The sequence below is a fragment of the Homalodisca vitripennis genome, unplaced genomic scaffold, assembly GCF_021130785.1.
Source record: "Homalodisca vitripennis isolate AUS2020 unplaced genomic scaffold, UT_GWSS_2.1 ScUCBcl_2699;HRSCAF=7714, whole genome shotgun sequence".
Lineage (NCBI taxonomy): Eukaryota > Metazoa > Arthropoda > Insecta > Hemiptera > Cicadellidae > Homalodisca > Homalodisca vitripennis.
This window is the reverse complement of record NW_025778814.1, coordinates 26,943-54,664: the sequence shown is the minus strand read 5'-3', so window position 1 is coordinate 54,664 and position 27,722 is coordinate 26,943. Positions and strand designations below refer to the sequence as shown.

At 34.4% G+C, this 27,722-nt stretch overlaps 1 protein-coding gene across 1 annotated transcript; it reads right to left on the bottom strand.

The window, feature by feature from the left end:
* Positions 1-877: 877 nt before the first annotated feature.
* On the bottom strand, positions 878-19,826 carry LOC124372173. The gene is made up of 4 exons (XM_046830537.1): positions 19,496-19,826; positions 8,080-8,162; positions 6,742-6,825; positions 878-1,021 (listed from the first exon to the last, which is right to left on the bottom strand). Exons 1-4 carry the CDS (start codon positions 19,575-19,577, stop codon positions 878-880), a joined length of 393 nt encoding a protein of 130 aa, XP_046686493.1. The 5' UTR covers positions 19,578-19,826.
* Positions 19,827-27,722: the final 7,896 nt, after the last annotated feature.

The following is a 27,722-nucleotide window of genomic DNA, read 5'->3' as shown; positions in this document are numbered from 1 at the left end:
GCTCCAACTGTTGTTCTGATCTAAAACCATGGCATTAACTTTCCAAAGTTTCAATTTATCTTATTACCCAAAAAACTTATTTCATACATCGTTTTCTCATACTTGTTGAGTCACCTTTCTTTGGTGAAAGTAGAAATTTTTATAATTTTAGTTTATCTGAGAAATTAAAAATAACAAAAAAAGACTATGATGTTTCCTAAGGATTTAGCTACAAAATACCTAGAATTTTAACTGTAATGGGGATTTCATCATAATCATTTTGAGTATTTATTACGAAATGTGAATTTAAATAGTTATCTAATAATAATAAATGTTCAAAGCTATCTGGCTTATTGGTAAATGTTTGAATTTAAATTAATATTATTATTTTTAAAATTATTAATAATAATTTATAATTAAAACAGTCCAATAATTTGGTTGATGCTGTGAAAACTTTATTTCCTACACTTACATTCATCTATTTGAACTACTTTCTTACTCCTACCTACTTCATTATTATTTTAACCAGGTTTAATTATATTATGAGATCTAAGAATATATGTTTACAAAAATATACTTTTAGCAGAATAAATTTTATGTTAGTATAGTTTATGATTTCCTACCATTTTTTAATTTTTGTTGTACCTGATTAAATTACTAAACAGTATAATTTATTTATTTAAGTTTTTTGAAGTACAAGGTATGTCTTAAGTACTGTTTTGCGCTTGCGCATACCCTACTTTTATCCTTGGCAAGCTATAAATGCCATTATATAAAAAAATTGATCGTGTTGTCATCTATGCATATTTAAAATGCCTTCATCAATTGAGAAAACAATCCTTAACTTGTTACATAAATATCTTATGTTAAAGAGAAATCTGACATATGTTACATGAACTTACCCCAGTTGAGAAAAGACCATAGCGACATCACTCAAAGACACCTTCCATCTATACTTGTCTTGATCCATGATGCTCTTACAATCTGAGGCATCTTGTGGAGGCAAAACACTCATAAGCCAAAAGAGAGGCTTCAGATTAGGCTGAAATAAACAATTATGTCATAAGGAATTAAAATAGTTTTGAAAGAATGCAAAAATTTCTTTAAATAAAGTAATGTATGCAGAGTGACTGTGCAGGTGGCTATCTTGAGTTTTGCTCCTTAAGGACAATATTAAACTTCAAAGACTTTTACTTTAAACGTCTTAATTTTAGTTGAATTATGGAAGAAGTCTCATTTGAGCGATATTATAATACAAATTCCAATGTATTTAGCGTTTTCAAAATTTTTTATTTGTTATTCAGGATACTAAATCTCAAATTTCTTTGTATCTCATTGTCTAAATACTCAAAAACTATATACTTTACAAGAAAAATTAAAAAGTTTGGAGGAGTATTAATCATCATTAAAATGAGACACCTCCCATAATTCTATGACTAAAAATAAAAGCATTCGAAATCAACAATTTCATCTTCAGGCAATTCCACTTCTTTTTTTTTGAGTCGCCTGATGATAAAACTGTTGATTTTAAAAAGCATCACAAATAATACAAATTTACATTGGAGATTTGTGTAGTTATTACTAGTTCAATAGATTTAAAACATTTCCATTGCTCTAAGAAACATCATTCAAAGTGTTTTAAGTTTAAAATTTTTCTTATGAGGTAAAATCCTAAGCCTTGCAACCGTAAAATAATTGTGAGGAAGAAAGGACAAAAAGATGATAACTAGTTAAGTGTGCCCCTGGTTTGTATGTGGAGTGGTGGGCATGGAACAGTGCCTAGGAACTGGTTTGTATGTGGAGCGGTGGGCATGGAACAGTGCCTAGGAACTGCTCGGTATGTGGAGTGGTGGGAATGGAACAGTGCCTAGGAACTGCTCGGTATGTGGAGTGGTGGGAATGGAACAGTGCCTAGGAACTGCTCGGTATGTGGAGTGGTGGGAATGGAACAGTGTCTAGGGAACTGCTAAGCATTTGGAGCGGTGAGCATGGAATATTGCCTAGGAAACTGCTTAGCGTGTGGAGGAGTAGGGCATGGAATAAAGTACTACCATACATTTTTCACTTTACAACAATGCATGATATCCTTGATTATATTTTTAAACTTAAGTGTAAACACTTTAAAACTACTAATAGGTTTCAAAAGAAACTATCTGTGGATAAAGTCAAATATATTATATAATAAATTATGGAAGTGTGACGTGTTTTGTAAATAAATTTTAAAAGCAGCTCATTAAGTAGATGAAAAGAGCTTTATATTAAGTTAAGGGAAAAGACTGCAATGATGCTTATAAGGCTACTGTACTAAATATTTTGCATTGAGTTGGACATACTTTTCAAAATAATTGGAAACTATATATCATCAATTTTATGAAGTCATTTAAAATGTAATTTAAGTTTTTATTTTTTGTCAGTATACAAAAGGTTGTTTTCAATACAATAATTACATTTAAATTAAATGAAAATATGCCTATTAAAGATTTGGTTTACAATGGTTTACAGCAGTGCTACAATAAACATGTGATTGGTCATTGATAAATGTCCTTTAAACCCATTCAAGACATTGGACAGGCAGTTTCCGTCCTTCACTTCGCATGGCCAAACGCCTAAAGACGGGCCACGCCCGTCCGCTAGACACGACATCGACGTAGTTAAATATATTGCCGATAGATCGCAGAGGCATTCACATTTGCTGCATATTTTGTTCTCAATATTCTAGTCTATGTATTTCTTCTTCTTTGTTGCTGAAAATCATCTGATATTGCTTAAAATCATCTTGGCAAAACAGCTTTCTTTCGTTTGTAAACAGTCAAGAAGAGCGCAATCTTAAACAGGACTTCTTGCTCCAAGCAGAGATTGAAAAAAATGAGTTCACCACAAAAATTAATAACCTAAACTCAGAAAAATCAGTACTTCATACTAAAATCCAAGAACTCACAGAGGATCTTGACAGCAAGACCATCTACTTTAAAAAGGAAAAAACTGATAGGCTTCAGTTGGAAAATAACTGCCTTGAGGGACACTGAAGTAGTGTTGAGAACTGAGCTAGAATCCAGGAACTCTCTCATCCACTCCATTCAAACAAATTGTCAAGGACTTGTCCTTAAGCTTGATGAACAAGAGTGTACTATAAGAGCCTACCTTAAATCTCTTGTAGTAAACACTAAATCTCACCTCAACATGAAACTTTCAAGCAGCTCTACAACATCTTACAAGAAAAACAGCACATCAGTCCTTCAACCTCCCACTATCTACGAATCTTCACGAGCCCCCCTTATAACTAAAACCCTGGATGACCTCCGCCACTCCACTATTTCTCTTCATGATGAGCTCCTTGCCACTTCAAAGAATTTAATGACATCAGGAGACAGGCAAACCTGCAATAAAAAACTGGAAACCACTTTGACTACATCTCCGACAAAGCAAAGCAACTCTGACTTCAGGAATCAGACAAACCTGCAATAAAAAACTGGAAACCACTTCGACTACATCTCCGACAGAGCAAAGAAACTCTCTGACTTCAGGAATCAGACAAACCTGCAATAAAAAACTGGAAACCACTTTGACTACATCTCTGACAGAGCAAAGAAACTCTCTGACTTCAGGAATCAGACAAACCTGCAATAAAAAACTGGAAACTACCATGACTACATCCCTGACAGAGACTAACAGCTCTCTCACTTCTGGAATTAGACAGACCTGTGTTGAAACTCACTACTGTGAAGAAAAACTACTCGAGGCTGCAATGGCTCACATAACAATCAGAGGGAAGCATCTCTACCTCCTAGGTGTTTACCGCCCTCCTGGGGTAAACATTCAAACTAGCTTGGACATTCTATCAAACATCCTGGAACATATTCAAGCACATAATAAATTGTTTATTATGACAGGAGACATAAATATTGACAGATTAAAACCCAACCACCCTGACCACATAATGCTTGACAACGAGCTGGCAACACAAAACATAAGAAGGCTCCCTTTACCACCAACTCGCATTACACCTGACACAAGTACTTCAATTGACTGTATATGCACTAATATTCCAGAACATGACCTTAGTGCAACAATTTTACAAACTGGACTATCAGATCAAACAGCTCAAATGTGCAGTGTGTATTGTAGTAAACACTATACTAATACACAAACTCTACGGCGACAAATGGGAAGGAGAAAACCTCGACCAGCTCAAGTCACTGCTTTCCATTAAAAAACTGGGATACTGTCCACAATGCTGAAGATGCAGAGTCAGCATTCAATATATTTGAAGGAGTACTGCGAAACTGCCCTTGACATCGCTTGCCCTCAAAGGAAGAATAAAAGTAAGAGTAAACCAATTCACTACTTTGACTTTGAAGATGGCGTCTCGCGACCGGAATGATATGTTCGTAATTTCGGATGATTTTGCGGCTTACGTTTGCTAATGTTTTAGATGAAAGTGGTGATGAGGAAAGTGACAGTGAACAAGATGACATGATACATGAAAATAATGAAATGTCTGATGGTACAAACGATGACAGCAGTGATAATGAAAGTGATGATAACCCACCGGCTAGGCCTTGTGATTTTGCGTGGAGTGTTGGACCAAATACTGTTAGTACAATGCGTTTTACCGGCAATCATGGAATAAATCCTATCATTTCGAGGCAGTTAAGAGAAAACTGCACTGAATCAGATGTGTTCAATCACTTCTGTGACGAAACCTTTTGGGCTCAGGTAACCCTTTGCTAGGCCTCCCGCTTGTGGAGAATCACCACTGCGCCTTCAAGAAAAATTTGGGGGCATTTTATTGAAAAGATACCTCCAACCACCAAAGCCAGGCCCTCAAGAAAATGTAAAGTTTATGCCTCACAGGGGAAAAGAAGTGAAACAGTGTACCAATGTAAAAAGTGTCATGTTCCACTTCACCTGGAAACATGTTTTGAGGTGTTTCACACCCAAACCAACCTCTAAAGAAGTATAATGAATATTTGTAAATAGTGTAAATATATGTATATTTAAAAAAAACTAACATTTTGTGTTCATACAATAACAAGGAATAACTAAGGTTAATTTATAATATTCATAGCATGTTATACAGTATGTGTTATGCAAAGTGCACCTGTTCTTACACAAAAGCATGGAAAGAATCCAGGTCTGTAGTCCAAAAATTATAGTAATTTATTCAGTCACAAATGGGTTAAGTACAGACCAAAAACTTAGTAATAAAAATCAGATATTCAAACCTTATTTTCTTTCTCATATAAAATATATAAATAATCAGTTACTGTTACTGAGTACTAAGAGTGAGTATGTCGAGTTATTTAAACCAATTTTTGCATAAATCTCTAAAACTCAATTTGCCAATGATTCAGATGCTTGATATTTTAATTTAGATAATTTTTAAAGAGTCAGAATTACTCCAAAAGACCACCATATATATTACATGCAGATAAATATAGCAATATTACACAGAAATCTGCACCTCTTGTGTGGTATAGGTCGTGACTCGCAATGTATAGCTCATTGAGCTCAGTTTTGCTTGAAGACTCTTAATTAAAACAATGAAAGCAAAGTAAAGAATGCCTTATTTTACCAGGTGAAGTTAGAGCTAAGAAGTCCTCTCTAATAGTTAACCTGGGGACAGTTTAACCCTTTGAGTGCCGGAGAATCGCTATTTGCGATCCTGCATTATATGCAAGAAATGCCAGAATCGATATTTGCGACTTCTGTAGTAACGCTTATATTTTATATAGTATTTATCTAAATTGGCTCAATGACTATACATAAGCATTCCAAAGGCTTCACCGTAACTTTTGATGTAGGTTTTGTTGCATTCTGGTTAGATTCTGATTTGTACGGCGGTTGTAAAGTGAGCGTGTCAGTCGAGTTTAGAATCTACCGCTACGGGCACGAGCCGTCACGTGTTTTTGTGTTTATTTCACAAATGATTGTAAATATTGAAATTGTTTAAGTGTTAATTGGTTTTGTAGTGTTAGTATCTTCAAATTATTTCGTTTGTGTATGTTGTTCTTGTCTGTGTGTAAGTAGAACAATGACTTGACCGTAAGTTACGGTGATCGTAAGCAGCTACACTAAATACATTTGCATAGTTTTTATGTTTTTTGTGTTTGTTCAGTGATATTTATAAATAATAAGTTGTGAAAACATTGCTGACAATGAAGACCTAGTATTGCAGGCATTAGATTTAAGCATTAGCAGTGTAGACAATACACAGTTTGTTAGATTAGGTTAGAAAATTTCTAGTTTTGTAGTGGTTCATATTTTCATATTTATTTTCCAAACTTCATTTAAAAGCAAAAAAAGTGTCTATATGTATTTTTGTAAATAATTAAATGGAGTATAAGATAGAATATCTAAAAGTGAAAAAATAAAATATTTCAATAACACTAAGTTGTGTCAAAATAAAAAACAAAATAGTTTTTGTTAATGTTTTGTTTATTGGTATAAAAACGTTAAATAAGTGATCAATGTCACTAATACATTAGTATTGGTTGGCAATTATTTAGAAAAGGTTATAAAGTGTAGTCTCATATGAAAATAAAATTATTCCAAAAAGTTTACTTTGTAACACATCATTCACATCAGTATTTTACACATCATTTGTCTACATCCCTTTTTAGAAGCAACAACTTAATATTACATCATTTTTATAACTTATCAGATATGCCTAATATATTGGTCACTGATTGTTTGTAACGAAAATAGTAGAACGTGATATGAAAATGATTTTAAAAAACAGTAGATTGTTATAATACTTACAGTGTTATTCGTTGAGTTGATATTTTCTGTTTTTCTGTCTTGACTTAACACCCCTGGATGCAGATTTAAGCATCGCAAACGAAACTGAAACATAAAAACCATCTACATCTGAACAGCAACTAATTAACATCTAGTACAACTTGAACCAAACAATCAATACATAATTTACATTTTTCATATATTAAATATTTCTTATTAACTATAGTCATAATCATTTATTTGCAAATCAAAATTTGATACAGTTACATAAGTATTAAATAACAAACATATGCATCATAAAATTAAGAAATGTACTAACAACTAAGGATAACTTAAAATACAACAAATAAGATTATATATAAGACATGTAAAAAGTAACAAACAAATATCAAAAATACAGAGTACTAACAAAGAGTGTCCCGTTACAATAAAACACACGTTAATTTGAATACACACTATACGTAACCTGAACTGCAGTACCAGAATTTTTACTTTCATCACTTTTGAGCAGTAGAAAAAATTTTAATAAAATTCCAAATAACCAAAATGTGCAGTATATTACACAAAAAAAGAAAATGGGCTTAATTTTTTAGTAGAAATAAAAATTGTAATTTTAGCAATACGTTTTGTAAAAAAAACACAAGTTAAAAAAAAATTTAAAGTACACTAAGTATTTTTGTATATATCTTAGTGTAAGTGTAAAATTCAAAAATAATGTTTTATACCCTATTAGAAAAAAAAAACAGTAAATGTAAACAAAGCTATCATTATTTAGAGAAAAATAAAACTACCATGTAAACGCAAATTTTTAGTGAAAACCCCAAAAACAAGCTAAACATTAGGCACAATACTAAATTTTTATATTTTTATTAAAAATATATTCCACATAGGAAGCTAATTTGGTAATGGGAATAAGTAGAAAATTAAATACTGAGCAATAAATACATCCTACAAGCTTCTTCTTATTGGAATCAAATACTTAATTTATGAAGAAACATTCCAAAATTCTGAAATTTTATTTTTGTTGGCACACCACAAAATAAAATGTAATAATTATTGGAGTTCTTGTTCAAAAACTAAGTACTGAGTAATAAATTAAAGATTACAAACATAATATGCAACAGGCTTGTTAACATTTTTTCACTAAAAGTTTTTTTTTCTAAAAATTAATTAATAAACTATTTTTGATTTTTTCTATAGCATATTTTATTAAAACACATCTCTGATTAGATACATAAGAAATGTGTTATGATATAGCTAAAAATGTAAAAAGAAATACATCGTTGTGATGTATGTGTGTGTTGTGAAACCGTGGGTAACAGCTAGTATAAAATATAACAAACTAACGAAATTACTTACAATAACTTCAGCAGCTAGAATAACATTTTCTTTTTCCAAGTATAGTTCAACATCTTCAACAATTTCTTCTGTGATAATAGTCTCTGCAAATCAAACAGAAAAAGCAAGACCCATTAGAATGAAATTTAGTTCAATACTGTAAATTAACACGTTCACGACGTCAGCATTTTCCCGGACTGTTTTATTTGTCGTTGAATTTTTCAATAATAATGGCAAAAAAGTAATTGGTTTTTTACGTCAAAGGTTTAAGTATAACAAGAAAGGTATGAAGGCATCACAATTTTACACAAGCGCCATGCGCCCTATGGAGAACAAGTTACTATGCATTTTCTTATTGCATTTTTAATGTTTGCCTGTCTTGGTGCTTTTTAAAGGTAAATTAATTCTTTAAGTACCCCTTAGGGTGCACGGAAAAACAATGAAAAAACATACCAAAACAATTTTTTTTTTTATTTGCGAAGCCTACATACTTTTTTCTTGTTATATTTAGACGTTTAATGTAAAAAAAGATTAAATATTGAAATATTTGACGCAAATAAAAGTCCAGAAATAAGCCGTCGTTTGTGAACATGTTAACATTTATTCTGTAGGAATTTCAGTGTAAATTTATCTTTATTTCATGTATATAACCATGAGAGTTTGTAGTACCGGGTGGGGCAGAGTGGACTCCCTGATTTGATCGGTTAACTGTATAAAAACCATACAAGATTATTACAAAAGCTTTTTATTTCTGAAATCTACATACAATGCCATTTATTTTTTATTAAGTTTTAAAAATGATATCGTCCAGGTGACGACCTTGACAAGCGATGCACATATTCAGCCGTTCAATGAAGTTTTCAAAAAACTCTACGCAGCATATCTGGCGTTATTCCAGTGATAACATCAACAATTGCTTCCTTAAGGGCTTCCAAGGTCCTTGGTCGAACTTTGTAAACCTTAGATTTGAGGTAACCCCAAAGAAAAATAATCGCATGGGCTTAGATCGGGGGGAGCGAGGGGGCCATGAAACATCCCCTTGTAATGAGATCAAGCGGCCGGGGAAAACCGTTCTTGCAGAAGTTGGCAAGAGCGACGGGCGGTATGAGCCGTGGCACCATCCTGTTGAAACCAAAAGGCTTCCATATTATTTTCCTCACCATACTCTTCAATTCTGGGGAAGAAAAGTTCTCCAACATCTCACAATAGCGTACAGCGTTCACAGTAACGGTTTGCACCTTCCGATTCAAAAAAGTAGGGGCCAATTGTGCCTATGGAGGACACAGCACACCACACAGTCACTTTTGGTGAATGAAGAGGTTTTTGATAAAAGAGTTCGTGGGTTTTCAGCTGCCCAGTAACAAAAGTTTTGCTTATTTACTGTGCCCAAGAGGTGAAAATGTGCCTCATCACTAGACCACAGAATAGTGCCGGGTTGTAAAGAAGCCAGTATTGCATTGCAAGCATCTGTACGTTTAACAAAATATGCTGGCATCAATTCTTGAACAACCATCATCTTATATGGGTGTAAATGAAGGTCTGAGTGTAAAATTCGCCTCACCGTTCTGGCCGACATTCCAAGAGCAGCAGCATGTTTCCATGCAAAGCGCGATGGAGATCGTTCAATAGACGCTCTCACCGCCATTATGTTCTCTGGTGTCCTCACACTCTTTGGTTGTCCAACTGGTTTTCTAAGCAGTGCAGATCCTGTCGCCTGTACACTTGGAATCCATTTCCTTATGGTTTTAGCATCAGGAACACTATCATGACGATTCAAACCAAACCGTCTAAAAAATGCACGCTGGGTCGCCACCACACTATCCTTATTTTTAAAGAACGTTTCGACTACAAAACCACGATGCTCGCCAGTCCACGGCATGGTGACTACTAAAAAAACGGCGTCTTTCCCCCCTCCAAATGAAACCACTCCGACTCCGCTAACTCGCGCGCGCGCGCTCTTCGGCCACTGATTGAAACTAGGGAGTCCACTCTGCCCCACCCTGTATTTTAATTTATTCAGGCTTTTGTAACTTTCAATTCTTTATAAATGCTTATGGATTCATTAAAGGTCTCATTAAAATTAATTCTACTGCTATGAACTAATATATAAAAAAAATCTTTTATGATATATTTGCGATTCAATGTTTATTGAACATTCTATATATTCATGGGCTGTCACTCACATGAGCAGACCCACCATAACATCCTACCTGAGAGCCATACTATATATATATATATATATATATATATATCTTTAATGGAAACAGAAAAATTAAACATACAAATTCTCTATATTTCGTCTAAAATATGACATTTTCAAGAGATATAAAAATGTAAACAAACTAACAAAAAATAATAAACAAAAGAAACATCATATGTTAATAAATCTAATTTTGAACTAGGTACAAAGAGTAAATAATTTTTCATAATACAGAGAATATTAATTTATAAAATCAATTTGTAGTTAATTGTGTAGTTTTATAAAATAAAACAAATTAAAATTGTACAGGATAATTTTATATCTACAACTATCCACACGTTAAATTTAGACTATCCGGATGTTTAGGTTGTAGGACCCTCTGATGAGCTATTTCTAAATAATTAATTTTAAGTTTATGTGAATTCTGAATTTTTTTAATACTTTTTAAAGAAAAACTTTCATTGAAATTTTTGTTATGCTCCATTGCATGGGCCGAAATAGGATTGGAAGATTTGTATTGCTGTGATTTTTGTTCATTCTAATGTGCAATGGAGTTATGGTCTGACCAATGTAGTCTTTTGGGCAGTTTTTACATAACAATTGGTAAATGACATTTGCTGAATTCACAAGTCATTTTCACCAATATTATTAGATAATTTCTTTTTGTTGTTCTACTACAGACATTTTTTGAATTTATTATTAAATTACACGTTTTGCAGCAAGGCTTATAACAGGGTTCACAGCCAAAAGGTTTGTTTAAATTTTGGGTTAGGTCATCAGAGGGTAATTTAGGTCATACTGTTTTTCAAATTTTGAGGTTTTTTAAAATTACTTTAAGTGGATTACTAAACAAATTTCTTGTTGCAGGTGAAGGGTAGGGTACGATAAGCGGATCTGGTTTTTTATATCGATATTGACAAACGATATAATTTAATTATAACTTTCAATATAACCAACCGATTCTGATTTTTTAACAATAACTACTTGTATCTACTATAAACACTTTTTCATATAATAAACATATTTTATTTTATTGACAATAACAGACAATCAAAAGCTCATGGAGAACTGTGAAACGAAGTTTAAAAAGTGGCATACCAGCCGATCTGCTTGCATATCATCTCTGTGAGTATTTGTAAAGAAGAGATGTACGGTTTTAAAAAGAAGATGCTTCAACAACTTCTCAAAAGCGGTTAATCATTGCTACCCAGGATAAAACATATAAATAATTAAGCATACTTGGTATTTCCTATTTCCAGTTCTAATTGTTTGTTTAATTGTTAGAGCTCATTTATTATTTTCAAGATTAGGCTATATTAATTACTTTAATATAAAATATTATAATTGTGATTATGACTATAGATGATATGATTGATTGCAGCGGGGGAGCGCTAGCATGCAAGTGGAGTAGACGTGTGTGATCTCGGCTCCGTGAGTTTTTTATCTGTTATCAAGGTTTATGTAAGAGTTATTTGGAAAATGTGTGCCCGTTATGTTACTTTGGATGTCAACTCTTACCTATTAAGTTATTTGTCAGTGAATGTGCTTTTATAAACCTAATTGCTGTGATAACCACTACACCTCGTGCAAAGTGAGGTTAGTTGAGTTGGGAGCTGAGACGCCAGTTGGGGCACACAAGTCAAGTCAGCTGTGGTGACGTATCTACTGTACTGTCGTCTGTCAACTGCAGTCTGTCGTCTGCTGTCATGAGTGAAAACAACAACAAATCTATTGTGCGTACCCGTGCTCAGAGTGCCAGTGATATGCAAGCTATTGATGAAAAACTAGATCTTATTCTTTTAAAAATTTCTCATATTGAATCGGACAGTGCCTTATTTAAATCTGATATAAAAAACAATAAAAGAAGATAACAAGAAGTTTGCTGCAGACATCAACCAAACTCTAGACTTTTACTCCAAAAGGCTGACCGATATTGAAAACGATGTTGACCGTTCGAAGGGCGAAATAAAGACCCAGGGTGAAAATATCGAGTTGTTAAAAAGTGACAACGTTTCTCTGAGGTGAGAGGTGTCAAGTCTGAAGAAAAAACTTAACGCTAATGCGCAGTATTTGAAGAGCAACTGTTTGGAGATACAAGGTGTTGCTGAAAAGAAAACTGAGAATGTGACCGAGTTGGTGATAGCAGTAGCTGATGTCTTGGGATTCAAGATGACTCCTACAATGATTGACGCGGCGCATCGCCTGGCAGCTGTTCCTGGGAGAACTGGTCCACGGCACATCATCGTGAAGTTTTGTCGCAGGTTCGACATGGAGCAAGTACGTCGCCTGGCCATCAAGAAAAAAGGTTTCTCTGCTTCTAACTTGGGCTTCTTCCAGTGATCTGTCCGTTTATGTGAACCTGGCGATGACTCGAGAAACAAGGATTCTGTGGGCGGACACTCGCAAATTGAAGGACGAGCTGCTTTTCAAGTTTGCATGGATCACCGCTGCCGGAAAGATATTCCTGAGAAAATCTGACGGAGATCGACCTGAGCTGATAGAGGACCACTCGGACCTGGAGCGCCTGAGACGAGCACCGCGGACTCGACCACGGATGGAGGAAGGGAACGACACCAATGGTTAAGCTGCCGGCTGTCATTGCATCGCCAACGTATGTTTTGTTATTATTTATTATCTATTTGTTCCTTTGTGTATATTTACTGCATGTGTTATTTATTTGTCTTATTGCATTGCCTAGGTGCATGTGTATATATATATATATTTTTTTCTAATTTATTACTTTATAAATGTGTAGTAACTTAAATATTTATTATCAAAATGTTAGAGGTCTTAAGACCAAAACTTTATCTTTTAGATTGGGGGTATTAAATAATAGCTATAAAATTATTGCACTCACAGAAACCTGGCTTAATGAATCTATAAGTAACTCTGAACTGTTTGATGATAGCTATAATGTATACAGGAGAGATAGAGTTGGTTTGGGTGGGGGTGTCTTGTTAGCTATAAAAAATAATTTAAAATCTAGTCGTATTCATACTTTAGAAACTAATGGGGAACATATATGGGTGCGAATTAATTTAACAAAATCTCTTTCAATTATTCTAGGCGTAGTATATTTCCCTCCTAATTCACAAATAGCATTGTACAAAGAGTTTTTCGAAAAATTTGAACAATTCAACCTTTCTAAATGCGATAAAATTTTAGTCATGGGTGATTTCAATTTACCCATAACTGGAATCAATTTTACTTTGACTGATGGGGGAGAAATTTGTAGACAGTTAATGTTTTTTATGCAAATGTTTGACCTTAAATTAAAAAAACAACGTGTTAAACTGTTCCGGGAGAACCTTGGATTTAGTTTTGACTGATATAGATTTAAATGTGTTTGAAGATGAGCCTTTGGTTAAGTTGGATCGTTATCACCCGCCATTGCAAATTGTTTTTGAGTGTATTGTAAATAAGACTAAAGGTTCGCCTATGAGCAATGGCAGGTTTAATTTTAAAAAAGGAGATTACTTGGCTCTTTACAATTCAATCCACTGTTTAAACTGGGAAGGGGTTTTAGGTACTAGTGATGTAAATGACGGTGTTCATATTTTTATAATTTATTGTATTCCAAAATTAATGAACACATACCTGTAACAAAGCAGAAAAAAATTAAATATCCAATCTGGTTTTCATACGGTACAATTCAAATAATTAAAAGGAAAGAACGATTACGCAAACAATATAAAAAATTAAAATTTGAATACTTGTTGAATGAATTTAAATTAATTAGAGCTGAATCAAAGCGGTGTATTAAAATTGATTATTTAAATTATACTTCCTCTTTAGAGCAAGACGTTTGTAAACAATCCGATGTCATTCTGGAGTGCGGTGAGGAGGTTGAGGTCGACTGATAACAGAACTACAACAATGACAGTGGACGGGGGTGAGGTGGAGGGTAATGCGGAGATAGCGGAGGCCTTTGCTCAGTATTTCCAGTCGGTGTACGATACCTCTGCTCTGGACTGTGATCAGCTGGCTAGCGTTGCGCTCGGCTCTCCTGTTCATTCAAACATTCCTTCCTTCTCTCTGGGTGCTATTACTGATCAGGAGATGTTGCAAGCATTTATGAAACTCAAGTCCAAGCGATCATTTGGTCCAGACGGCATACCATCTTTTATTTTTAAAGGATGTTTTGAATTTTTAATTACACCTTTAAAACACTTATTTAATGTTTCAATTAAAACAAATTATTTTCCAGACCGGTGGAAACTAACAAAAGTGGTTCCAATATTTAAAAAAGGCTTGAAGAACGATATAAAAAACTACAGACCAGTTGCTTTGTTGTCAACTCCAGCTAAGCTATTCGAATCAATTTTTATACAGTAGAATTTTCAACCACGTGCAAAATTATATTACACCTTTTCAGCATGGGTTTATCTCTGGGCGCTCTATTAACACTAATCTATTAAACTTTTCAGATTACTGCTCATCATTTTTAGATAGAGGGAGTCAAGTTGACGTAGTTTACACAGATTTCTCTAAAGCATTTGACAAGGTCAATCATTTAGAACTATTAAAAAAAATTATTATTTTTTGGATTCTCTGAAAATTCTATTAAATTTTTTTCATCATACCTTGGCAAGAGGAAACAATTAGTGACATTTAATGGGATTCTGTCTAGTGAATTTGAAGTACAATCTGGTGTGCCTCAGGGTTCTAATCTTGGTCCGCTGTTGTTTATTTTATTTATAAATGGTATTGTGGAATGTGTGAAAAATAGTAAAGTCTTGTTGTATGCAGATGACATGAAAATCTTCCGTGAGATTAAATCTTTAAACGATTGTAAATTACTGCAAGACGATTTGGATCGTTTGTTCTTGTGGAGCCAAACAGGCCTGCGATTTAACGCGGACAAGTGTGTTGTCATGAGGTACACTAGAAAAACTCGAAATGTTGTAAATTTTAATTACTTATTAAATGACACTATTCTATCCGTCTGTTCAAATTTCAAAGATTTGGGTGTTATTTTCGACACTACTTTTTCCTTTTCCAAGCATGTAATCGATATTTGTAAAACAGCGTATAAAATTTTTGGATTTGTATGCAGGTCGAGTCAATTTTTTAAAAAAGTATCTACATTAATACAATTGTATTTTTCCTTGGTTCGATCAAAATTGGAATTCGGATTTGTAATATGGAACCCATTTCAATATTATTTAATTGAAATGATTGAACGCTTACAAATAAAGTTTCTAAGGTTTTTGTACTTCAAAATATTTGGCATTTATACATACTTAATACCTTATTCTGAATTATTGACTTTGTTTGAGTTTGATAGCCTCCGTAGGCGACGTTGTGTGGGGTCTCTAGTTTTCTTGAAGAAGCTGATAACTGGGGAGGTGAACTGCAGTGTCCTGCTTGCCCGTTTAAACTTTAATGTTCCCCGCCCCTCGTCTAGAGCTCGAGCGTTGTTCAGTCCTCACTTCTCTCATTCAAATCTAGGTGCACATTCACCTATCAATACAATGATGCGGCTGTACAATGCTCTGCCTGACCATGTTGATATAGTGTCGTCGACCTTGACCTCTTTTACCGCAATAATCAGACCTTGCTTTGAATAAAATCGTGTACCGAAGCACTTTCTTTTCCTCGGGTGTCCGGATCAGTGCGGGCCGACGAAAAGCCGGATAGGCCTTGTATTTTCTTACAAGGCCATTGTCTGTGCTGGCGCTTGGCCCGGGAACGCCTGGACATCTGGAGTTTGGGGGTGTTAGGGAAGCTGAGGCGGTGTTGAAAAAAGCCAGAGCCAAATAACTCTTTTAAAATATACAAAGCTGTTATTGTATCCGAGTTTAAGGTTCATTTACACTATTTAATTAATGTGTTATTTATGATATTATTTAATTTCTATTATTGTGTTCATTGTTTGTTTTTTATGTTATATATATAAATGTTTTATATATAAAAAAAAAAAAAAAAAAAAAAAAAAAAAAAATTCGGTCTAGGTAAATAATATGTAATTATACTGAGTTGATGAGGTGTTTGTTGTTATTATTATTGCTGTTGATAGGCATAATTTATTTCAATGTACAATTCTTTAATTTAGGGCATGAAGAGCATGGACTTGATTTAAGCATTAGTGTTGTAATTTTTGAGCATTTGTTAGCTAGTAAGAATAAAACTATTAGTTATATATGAATTGATATGTTACAATATAATTGGATAACTATCTGTATTGTAACATGTAAAATCTAAATAAATAAAATAAATAAATAAAATAAAATAAAATTTATAAACGCGTATTCAATAATGAATATTAAGTACGGTATCGATGGTTGTACTAATCGATATAAAAAAACCGGGTCCGCTTATCGCACTCTACCCCAAGTGAAGCTTGCAGAATATTGTATGCTGTTTATATCACACAATCATTATTTTTATCATTAATTTTGTATAGCCCTGGAAAGTAAGTGGTAATAAATTTTCCATGGTTGTTGTAGTTATTAGGAGTGCAGTTTTTTTGTTTTTTTGCATGTTATAATTACAATTTTTGACAATACCCTCTTTTCCTTAAAACATTTTTTAATTTTTGGGTGTAACAATCATAATCATATTTATTACAGCAAAGTCTTTTTGCTTTAACAGTTAAGACGTTTAGGAATACATTTGGTATCAATTTACATTAACGTGACCATGGAAAGGTATGTTCATTTTTTTTTTCCTGAAAACAATATTGAAGAAAAAATTCGTCGGCAACGAAAATCAAAGGAGCTACGATTTTTTTTAATCCTCTGAAAACTCCGTTTTTGATAGTTTCCTATAACTCCGCGTCTACTCAAACTCAGTATAGCCAGATTTTAAAAACCGATTATCATACCAACAACGAGAAATTATCGTACTTTCATATAAAATAACCGTACCAAACAAATTTAATGAAAAAGTATGTTATGTTCGTATAATAAATTATGTTATAATTAACTTTTGGTTTGTTACTTGTATAAATTTGTCAAAAATCTTTCATGGTACGATAATAACTACCCATTGTGTATCTTACCGGCGCATAAAATCTATGAAATTATCGTACCTTTACGATAATTATCGTACCTCTGGCAACACTATCCATATTTGACAGTTTGGTAATACTCTGCGCCTCAAATAAAGAAGGAACACCATTTTGAACTACCGTTGTTCCTCCACGTCTATTCTTAACCTCCTAGTTCAGTAGTGGTAATGGCACACCTTTGTTTTGGATGTTCGGTATCTCACGTGGATGCAATTCGTAAAGACGAGTATGGAGTTTTACAATTTTATCCTGTCAACGATGCCCGCCCGCTGCGCAGTGCTTGCTCTTTTAGAAAAAAAATTAACTCGAGCTTGCAAAAGTCGAATCCCAGATCACGTGATGCCCCTGCTCCTTAACGCAATAATGTCCGAAAGGCCTACAATACAATAATATACTTTCCCCCCAGTTCATATGCACCTGTGATAATAATACTTGGCTATAAATGCCCAACCCATGAAAAAAGTCCATTTTCCATGGTCACGCCAATGTAAATAAATACCATACATTTTTTAACGTAACCGAGATGACAGCTTGAATAGTGTAAATATTGCATTGAATTTGTAACATTTGTAACAATCTGTGACATTTAAAGGTAATTATCATATTAACGGCCGGGGGGGAAAAATACGAGTTTTGCGTTAAAAACTTATTGGAATCGTCATATAGAACAAAAAAGTATAAGGTTTGATGGGGTGGAAATGAGAAATAACGAAGTTCTAGAAAATGAAAAATTAAATAACTTTTTAGTAATATCGAGATGTTCTACATCCACGTCTAGCGTCACGTGACCTTTTGTGGCCAATGATTGAACCTCGTGATGACGTCATCGGTTGCGCCGCCATCTTTGCAAACGTAAATGAAAAATAATACAGAAATGAGCAGAATTTTGTTCAAAATAAATAATGTTTTTCTTAATTTCGAGAAAAAAATTAATTACGAGTGCCTCCGGCCATCAGCGCGGGGCAGCACCTTTGGTGCTGCCCCGCGCTGATGTCAATAAAAGAAAAACATCCCTCGAGATAGTACCTATCAGTAAAATATAAAATACTAGAGGGGCTGATCAAAAATATAAATTGAAATGTAATGCAAAGGCAATTATGTAAAGTTAAAAAACGAAATAAATCATGAAAAACTCAAATATATAGATGGATCAGAGAACACATACCATTAATGTGTTGGCGGATACAGCTGAGCAGCAGCAACAAAAAAGTCGTCTCCCGACATCAAAACGAAACGACAAAGTCTCCCGGTTTAAAAACACCACTCGACCGCACGACGAACACATACACTCATTTTTAAAAATTCCATGTTCAATTAAAAAAGAGATAATTTCGTTTCGGTTAAAACGTAAACTCTTTACGTGCCCTACGAAACACTCCGACACACACAATTCACTAGGGTTGGTTGAACTAGTGGATGGTTGTTTCATCATTGTAAACGCACTCACTCAATCCGACCTACTAAACACGATATCTTGTGTAGAACTGACCCATGCCCCGGAGAACTCAGATAACAGGTACGTTATCAGGCTGCTATCAGTCCCGGCCGCAGATAATATTCAAGTAAACAGATTATCCAGACACAGCACACAAACTGAACATTAAAACATTAGGAACTTAACCACTTATCAATATACCCCCTAAAATCATGTTATTTGTCATTTGCACCCCATAGTACTATATATATTTTTTGTTCAGGAGGGTGAGCAGAATACGTTGGTAACGTCAAATTCGTGATTTGCCGCCCCGGCGTTTAATCTTACTGGTACGCATTTAAAAAGTAACAAGATTTTTAGAAATACTGAAAGTGAACTTTAAAACTGAAAAAGAATTTAATTGTTGTGTGGGCTGTGGGCTTTAGGTTAGGATGGTAGGGTAGGTCTGATCATATAGTGATAGCCAGATAGGCCTACCAAGGCATGGTCAGTTTCTTAGTTTCCCCCCCAGTACAATAATACTTTTGATTGTTAAATAATTAGAAATGTTTGAGATTTTTTAAATTGCATTCTTTTAAGTCTAAAGAAGGATGCATTACAAATTCTCTACATTGATACTTTCTCCCTTTTTTAAGGATTTTAAAATGATTTTGTTTTTCATAATTCTTATTTCAATAATTACTGTATGCCACTCACTTGGCCTATCCACTAGAAAAATCAACATAAAATAGGCAGTGAGACTTTACAGATTTATGTAAAACCAGCTGAGATGGAATAACCAACAACTCACCCCTGTTGAAGAATGAGAGGGCTAATTCTATTTTGAAGATATCCAGCTCCGGAGAAATGTTCCCGAGTGATGGAACTGTCATGTTTGCAGGATTTCATATTCACGCATGCTAGTATAAATAAACAGCCTATAAATTGAACACACTCTTACACAGTTGTCTGTCAAACAAAAAATGTTGTATAAACATAGGTTGAGAAATTTACTGATTCGTTTACCGGCAAGCCGCCATTTTGTATATTAAAAAAAATAATATATCTAGCACTGGTAAAGCTACAGCTATCAAACTTCTCACATTCATAGGAGAAAAACTAAAAAAGGTGTGATTTTCTTTAATATTAACAAAATGGCCCCTGTTGAAAATTTTAAAAGTCAAATAACAAAATCAAAACCAGTATAGTTTTAAAATTTTAAAGATGCCATATTTAGTAAGTTTCATAATAATTCCAACGGTACCTATTGCAACTAAACCCGTCAACGGCTATTCCAAAATTACAATATGCTTGCACAAGCCTTAGGCAACAATCAGCTGATACCTAACTGTGTCATATTTGTTGCTTCCGGCTTGTGCAAGCGTACATTTAACCCTTTGCGTGCCACGGCGACGATATATCGTCGCCAAACCCCCTTGCGAAAAGTGCCAGGCGGCGATCCGTCATCGCCGTCTGTTATCGTAATTTTTTAACGCTTTATTTTTCATGAATTCTTTTCATAACCAATATTGTTTTATTTGTTAACTATCCTGCAATAGATAAATAATAGTTCACATAGTACTTTAATAGTGAAGATAAAAAAACACAGAATAATAGAAGCAACAACAGCTGGCGATGATCAGCCGGGGCATCGTTGGCGCGTAAACAACTCGCTACGTATTTATAGCAGTCTGTTCGGTCACATGGTTGTTTACATCGTTTTGAGGTTAGGATCTCTAAAATGCTTTGTTAAATTGATATCTTTGTAAGTTTTTAAATAGTTCTTGTGACTGTTTTTTCATGTGTTATTAATAATAGACATTCAGAAATGGATCGTGATCACTTAACTGTAAGTAAAGTTGACAGACAACTACTGAGTGATTTGTCGGGTAGTGATAACGATTGAAACTTTTCATTGTCCGATATTTTTTTATGACACTGATGAAGACCCTACTTACACACCAGAACAAGACACCCAACCGAGATTTGTGAGTCGTAATTCCCCGACCATACGCTCTCAATGTGACAGTGATACTTTAGTTCAACCTGGGCCCTCGACAAGACCTACGTTACCTAGGCCTACAGTTGACAGGCGAGTCTTTAGTGACAGCTCGTCTGAATCAGACAATGATGATCATGAAGGTAATAAAATTTCGCAGGCAATCAATGAAGGAGACACTAATTTTATTCATGACTTTTCTTTTAACGAGACACCTGGCCCTAAACATAGCCCTCCAGTTACTGCATCTCCTATTAATTACTTTAATTCATTTTTTACACAAAGTCTTATCACTATGTTGGTCACTGAAACCAACAGATATGCTAATCAAATAATCACTAGCAATGGAGAAAATATATCAGCTCATAGCCGCTTGCAAGGATGGCTTCCCGTCTCCTATTCAGAAATAAGGGCATTCATTTCTGTTATCCTCAACATGGGTTTTATAAAAAAAACCAACCATAGCTTCTTACTGGACAAAAAAACAAATCACAATCTACACCATGGTTCCAAAATATGTTTACACGTAATAGATTTCAGACTATTTTACAATTTTTTCATGTTATTGACAACACAAAATTTCCAAAACATAATGAACCTGACTACGACACTACACAAAAATTTCAGCCTATTATAGACCACTGCAATTCTTTGTTTCAACGCTATTATGTAGGACACCAACAGCTGTCTGTTGACGAATCACTAATAGGAACTAAGTCCCAAACATCGCTGATGCAATATCTCCCCAACAAACACCACCGCCGTTAAGGGAATTAAATTGTGGGTCTTATGTGATTCAATTTCTAATTACTGCTTGAGCTTGTTCTGTTACAAAGGAAAAAATGACCAGGAAAACAGGGAAGAAATCAAGCAATTTGGTCTTTCATACTATGTGGTAAAAAACTTCTTACAAAATAAAACAAAATAAACTCTTATCTATATATATAAAAATGAATGTTTGTATGTTTGTCCTTTATGGAATCGTGAACTATTGGACCGATCATGATGAAAATTTGTACGTATATGTATTTTTCCACGGAGAAGGTTTATAAGCTATGCCCATCCCTTTCCCGATTCAGGATTCCGCCCCACTGGTTACAGAAATACCCATAAGAAATGCATTGCAGCAAACATATGTTAAACGTCTTTTCAAATTTTTAATCAGCTGTTCTTTGTAAACATATATTACACTTATAGTTTTAAAGCATAGAGTAAGCTTAAGAGAAACGACAAATTTTGTTTAAACTGTTTCTGCAATCACTGTTAAACATAGACTTTACTATCCAGATAATACAATTCAAATTTGACGTAAAAATTCACCTTTAACTGCAATATTTATTTAATATAAACCATGCTCATGCTTGATCAGAAGAGCAATGCAGATATCATAATTACTATCTTACGTTGGCTACAAATATAAAGAATGTTATAAAATCAACCTTAGTTGTTTTTTTTGACAGAAGTATGGTTCTCAAAACTCCGTGTGTACATATTCTCTCGATCGAGACAACAAAGCAAGCTCAATCGTGGCATCGGAGATATAACTAATTTAATCTAAAATTTATTATAGTAAAAAAAAAAATTTACTAAGTAATATAAGGACTTCGGTTCTTAAGATTTGCGTGCGAAGCCGTGGGTAACAGCTAGATAGAGGCAGGAATATGGTACATACCTTCATAATACGCCCAAGAGGCTCACGATGGAACGACTATCAATTATCTCAGCAATGTTTAGAATGTGATAGAAAAAGAATAAGTGAATATAGTGTACTGTTTTCAACGGGAAATTGCGTGCGAAGCCGCGGGCAACTTTTGCAAAAAATTATTGAAATGCGCAGCAAAGCGCGCCGGGCCCGCTAGTACCTAATAAATACTGTCAGTTTCGCTTGACCCAACAGTCTAAAAAAATCAGTATACAAATAAAATAAGTATAGTTATATTAGGTAGATCAACATAATTAGTTAGTAAATTTGATAAGAATATAATATGGCACTTTTAATGCCAGCAGTGGAGTGATCATTTGATCACATTGTTATACTTTCTACTTTTTCAACCTTTACTCATTTTAGAGAAGGTATCTTAAAAGATCTGTTAGTATAAAATAAAAGAACCAGAAAACAAAAATATCGGTTCGCTATTATTTATATTGGCTCATTACTTCTAGGATACAATACAAAATTGGCTAACAAGAGAGATTGCATACAAGTATAAGATCTAAGATTTATTCTTTCATGGAAGGTACAACCTCCTAAACATTTTATTAAAATGGTATTTATAAATTAGCAGATAATACGGTAATCAACCTTAATATGCTGTTAGTTTTTAATTCCCTGTTATAGATGTAATGTACTGAAGCTGGTGATTTTGTGTTGCTTGCTGCAAAAATCTCTTCATATCGGATAACTTGGGATTATTTTCTACGGTTAGAAAAATTTAGCTCCAACTTTATAACTTTTGGGTATATGCTTTGAATAACTAGTTTTCACAAAATACAAATTATTTCTAAGTTCCTAGTAAAATTTTTACAGGTTTTTGCATTTTGTATATTTTAACATTTATATTATTTCTTTAATATTGGAATCTGTAATGGCTTCTCCCACCACTGCCAACTCTCTCTCTCTCTCTCTCTCTCTCTCTCTCTCTCTCTCTCTCTCTCTCTCTCTCTCTCTCTCTCTCTCTCTCTCTCTCTCTCTCTCTCTCTCTCTCTCTCTCTCTCTCTCTCTCTCTCTCTCCCCTCCCTCCCTCTCTCTCCCTCTCTCTCTCCCTCCTCTCTCTCTCTCTCTCTCTCTCTCCTCTCTCTCTCTCTCTCTCTCTCTCTCTCTCTCTCTCTCTCTCTCGTGAGTGTGTGTGTGTGTTCCCATAGTAAAATTGTTAGCACACCTGCAAAATACAAATAAAATTACTAAACAGTTTTGGTGTTACCCTATTGTATTTAAAGCGATTAAGCTATCATGAATAACCTTAATTATATATTTAGATGTAAAGATCTCCAATAATCTCAATCTGTATGTGGTATGTTGTGTACAATGTTGTAGTATGTGTTACTTTTATGGTAAGATACCATGATGAAGGAATCTTGTACGTGGAATGATGTTGTGATTAACACCACAGGTTTGCTCTTAAAAAGGGGTTAGATGTAATATATATTTTTTTGCGAAAACAGTTAAACCATAATTCAATTTAAAATTCCTGTTACATAATTTGGTTTGACGTTTAGGTTTTGGTACCGATTATTAGATTACGATTATTGATGGTTCGATTGTGATGATAGCCGCTTATTATACTGCAACCAATCTTTTTACAGTTTCTGGACCTTTGGAGCATTCCAAACATAAATAGTGATAAAGGTTACAGGAAAAAGTAGGCTATTAATTAATTTATTCAACAAATATATAACATTTCTGAAGGTCTGAAAACCTTGCAACCGCTAAAGACCCGGGTTCGAGTACCCATTTTTTTGCGATTCAATGCTCATTGAAAAAAAAAATATTAGTTTTATATATATATATATATATATATATATATATATATATATATATATATAGTTATTATATATATTTATATATATACTTTTTGAACCGGTTAAAGGCAAAATGGTGTAAGTCAATTTTTTAAAATTTTGAGTTATGGTCAGCAATGGATTCTCTATACCAAAATCTATTTTGTGCAATGATGATGCAGGTCCTAGTACACTTTGGGACCACACAGAGTGCAGCACTAGTTTTAGCTGACAACAGAGACATCTGTTGGTTATAAGGAAAAGTAGTGTAACTTGGACTTGCACCATATTTCCAGAAACAGCTGTTGTCTAAACAGTGAATACACATGGTTGTTTGCTTTTGTTGATGAAGCAGTGAGTTTATATTCCAGTGTTAGTTACAGTCACAGTTTATTTGTTATACTATAATGGATTCTGACAGTAGTGAGCCAAGTATTTTACACGATAATGCATCAAGTGACGATTATATTCCATCTGAATCTGCACTTTCAGTTAAGCTAAAAAAATTAGTTTTTAGGTTAGAGTAAACCATAGGCTTAGGTTTAAAGTAAACAGTTTTTACAAAATGTTTGTCTGTATAATGTATATATGTACCCAAAGCTAGAGCCAACTGTTATTTTATTGACAGTTGGTGTGTTTTTTCAGACGAAACAGACTTTTCAGAAGACGACCACGATGAAGAAGATGTAAGAGAGGAGATAGAGAAGACGAGAATGTAGCAGGTGGAAATGAAGAGGTTCATCCAATTAATAGATCCCGTAAAAGGACAAAAGGCACGGGTAAGAGAGAACAGAGGAAAAAGAAGCGAAATCTGGGAGAATGCTACAAAACTGCAAAGGGTAAGGAAGTCAAAGCTAAAACTTTTCAAAACGCTAATTGCAATTAAAAAAAATTGTGTAAAAAAAGCACTCAGAAAAAGTTTCCATTGAATCTCGAAAAAATGCTTTCAACACCTTCTGGAAAATAGGTTCATTTTCTGCTCAAAATTCTTTCATTTGTGGATGAGTTCAACAACACAAAGTAGAACGTCAACGTCCTCGAGGCGGTGGAAAAGAACCAAAGTCAAGCACTAATCGTTTTCATGTCATACTCATTGATGGGACAAGCGTCAACGTTTGTAAAGAGTACTTTCTCTTGGTACTTCCAAATTTCTGACGGTAGAATGACCAAAGCTTTGAAGGTGGCCAAGAAGGGCCTTTCTCCTGGTGCAGATGGACGGGGTAAACAAAATCCCATAAACAAAATTCCTGAAGTTGAGATGGCAGTAGTGAGGCAGCACATATTAAATTTTCCTTCTTACGAGTCACATTATACTAGGGCTCATAACCCTAACCGAAAGTACATGCCAGAAAATCTCAACATTCGATTGATGTACAATCTTTACAAAGATTACTGTACTGAGCATAACATAAGACCCGTTAAAGAGGGCATATACCGAAGAACATTCAACACTGAATTTAATCTTCATTTCCATGCTCCTCACAAAGATACATGTATTAGGTGTGACGAGTTTTAAAAACAAAATTGATCACATAGTTGATGAGGAACAAAAAAGAACATTACAACAACAACATGAGGTACACTTGAGAAAGGCAGAAAAGGCAAGAGAGAGCATGTCAACCGATACTGAAAAACCAAAATCCGATAACACTTTTTATGCTTTTACCTTTGATTTAGAGAAGTCATTGGCATTTCCCAAACTAACCTGCCAAGTCGCATACTATAAAAAAAACTGCTACCTGTACAATGTTGGTTGTCATGAACTTACCACAAAAATAGGCTTTATGTATTGCTGGGATGAGACCGTTGGGTCCAAGGGATCCCAAGAAGTAGGTGCGTGTATTTTAAAGCATATTCAGACAAGAGCATCCACTGCAAATCGTGTGGTAATGTATAGCGATAGCTGCACGGGCCAGAATAGAAATTTCAAAATGTCCCTCATCTTGATGAGGTTTCTTCAAAGTGGAGACAATCGTGAGATTTCTATAATTGACCACAAATTTATGCAGAGTGGACATTCATACCTCCATAATGACTGTGATTTTGCTAGCATCGAAAACCACAGCAGACTTCAACAGATCTTCTGCCCTGAAGACTGGCACCGAGTAATTATGACAGCTAGGAAGAAAAATGCTTTCCATTTGACAGTAATCACGAGTGATGACTTCATCTCAACAGAAAACATTGAAAGTCGAGTGACGAGAAGAAAAACAGACACTGACAACTCAAAGGTCAATTGGCTGAAAATACAATGGCTGCGTTACACAAAGAGTGATCCGTTCACCATATTTTTCAAAGATACACTCTTAGAGGACATGCCATTCTCCAAACTGGACATTACACCCACACAGAGACGTGGACTTCTAGTTAGTCTGGCCTCAATCCAGCTTGAGAAACTTTACCAAGGACCTCGACCTGTGACAAGAGCTAAAAGGAGAGACTTGGAAGATCTGTCTCCCTACATCCCAAGTGTTCATCATGGATTTTATCAAGGCCTTACACCATCTGACGATGCCGCTGACGTTGGACCCCTTGTTGATGAAGTCAACGAGCCCCAAGATTAGTTTCATAAGACAGTCAGTTTTAGTATCATAACACAGTCAATTTTAGTTTCATAACACAGCATATAGCTGAAAAATGTTCACAATAAAATATTTTTTTTTGTACATTTTTACTTTACCCAAAAACCTCTATTATCTAACAGTTTGTCGGAAAAGTGTAAGTCACATTATCTGATTATTGATTAAAAATGTATCACAAAAACACATTGTATCCTATAGAAAACTGCTTAAAAATTCAAACTAACATTTCCTTTAACGAGTTTTACAACAACAACAGTTTTAGCACATTTCAATTTGTGAGACCTGCTCAACTTTAGAGCCTTATATCTCAAAACTTTGATTGAGTGACTTACACCACTTTGCCTTTAACCGGCTCGTATATCTTTCAAAATAATAACAGGGCGTTAATTGGGAAAACAATATTCTAGTAACATATATTAATTACGAAGAATAACATTGTGTATAAGCCTAAAATAATAAGAGTAAATATTAGATGCAAGCAAACAGGATGCTACTTAATCTTAATTACCTTAATAACATGATGGTGCCTTAATTACCTTATTATAGATGCTACTTTTTCCACTGGGACTCTGGCACTAACGTACTCATGCCTTTCAGACGAGCAATTTTATTCATTGTCCGTTGATATGTTTCAGAATTAACTGATTTCCTTTTACGAGGACTTGGATAATCATTAATATTTATCAGTAATGCACCACAGTATCGACTAGTTCAAAGCTGGTTCACAGCACGTCCAGTAATATTAAGGTTAACTTTCAAAACAACAGAACAGACACAGACAGTGACACGAAACCCAGCTGATTATCAAGTGAATACTGCAGCGAGTGCCACTATAGATTTGAATTTGGCGCGTAATCTATCAGTAGCTGTGAACACGATTTCCAGCTGCGCCGACATTTAGGTCATAGCTTTAACAATGGAAGCTTCTTACTATCTGGAATTCTACTGGACAGGTTCTG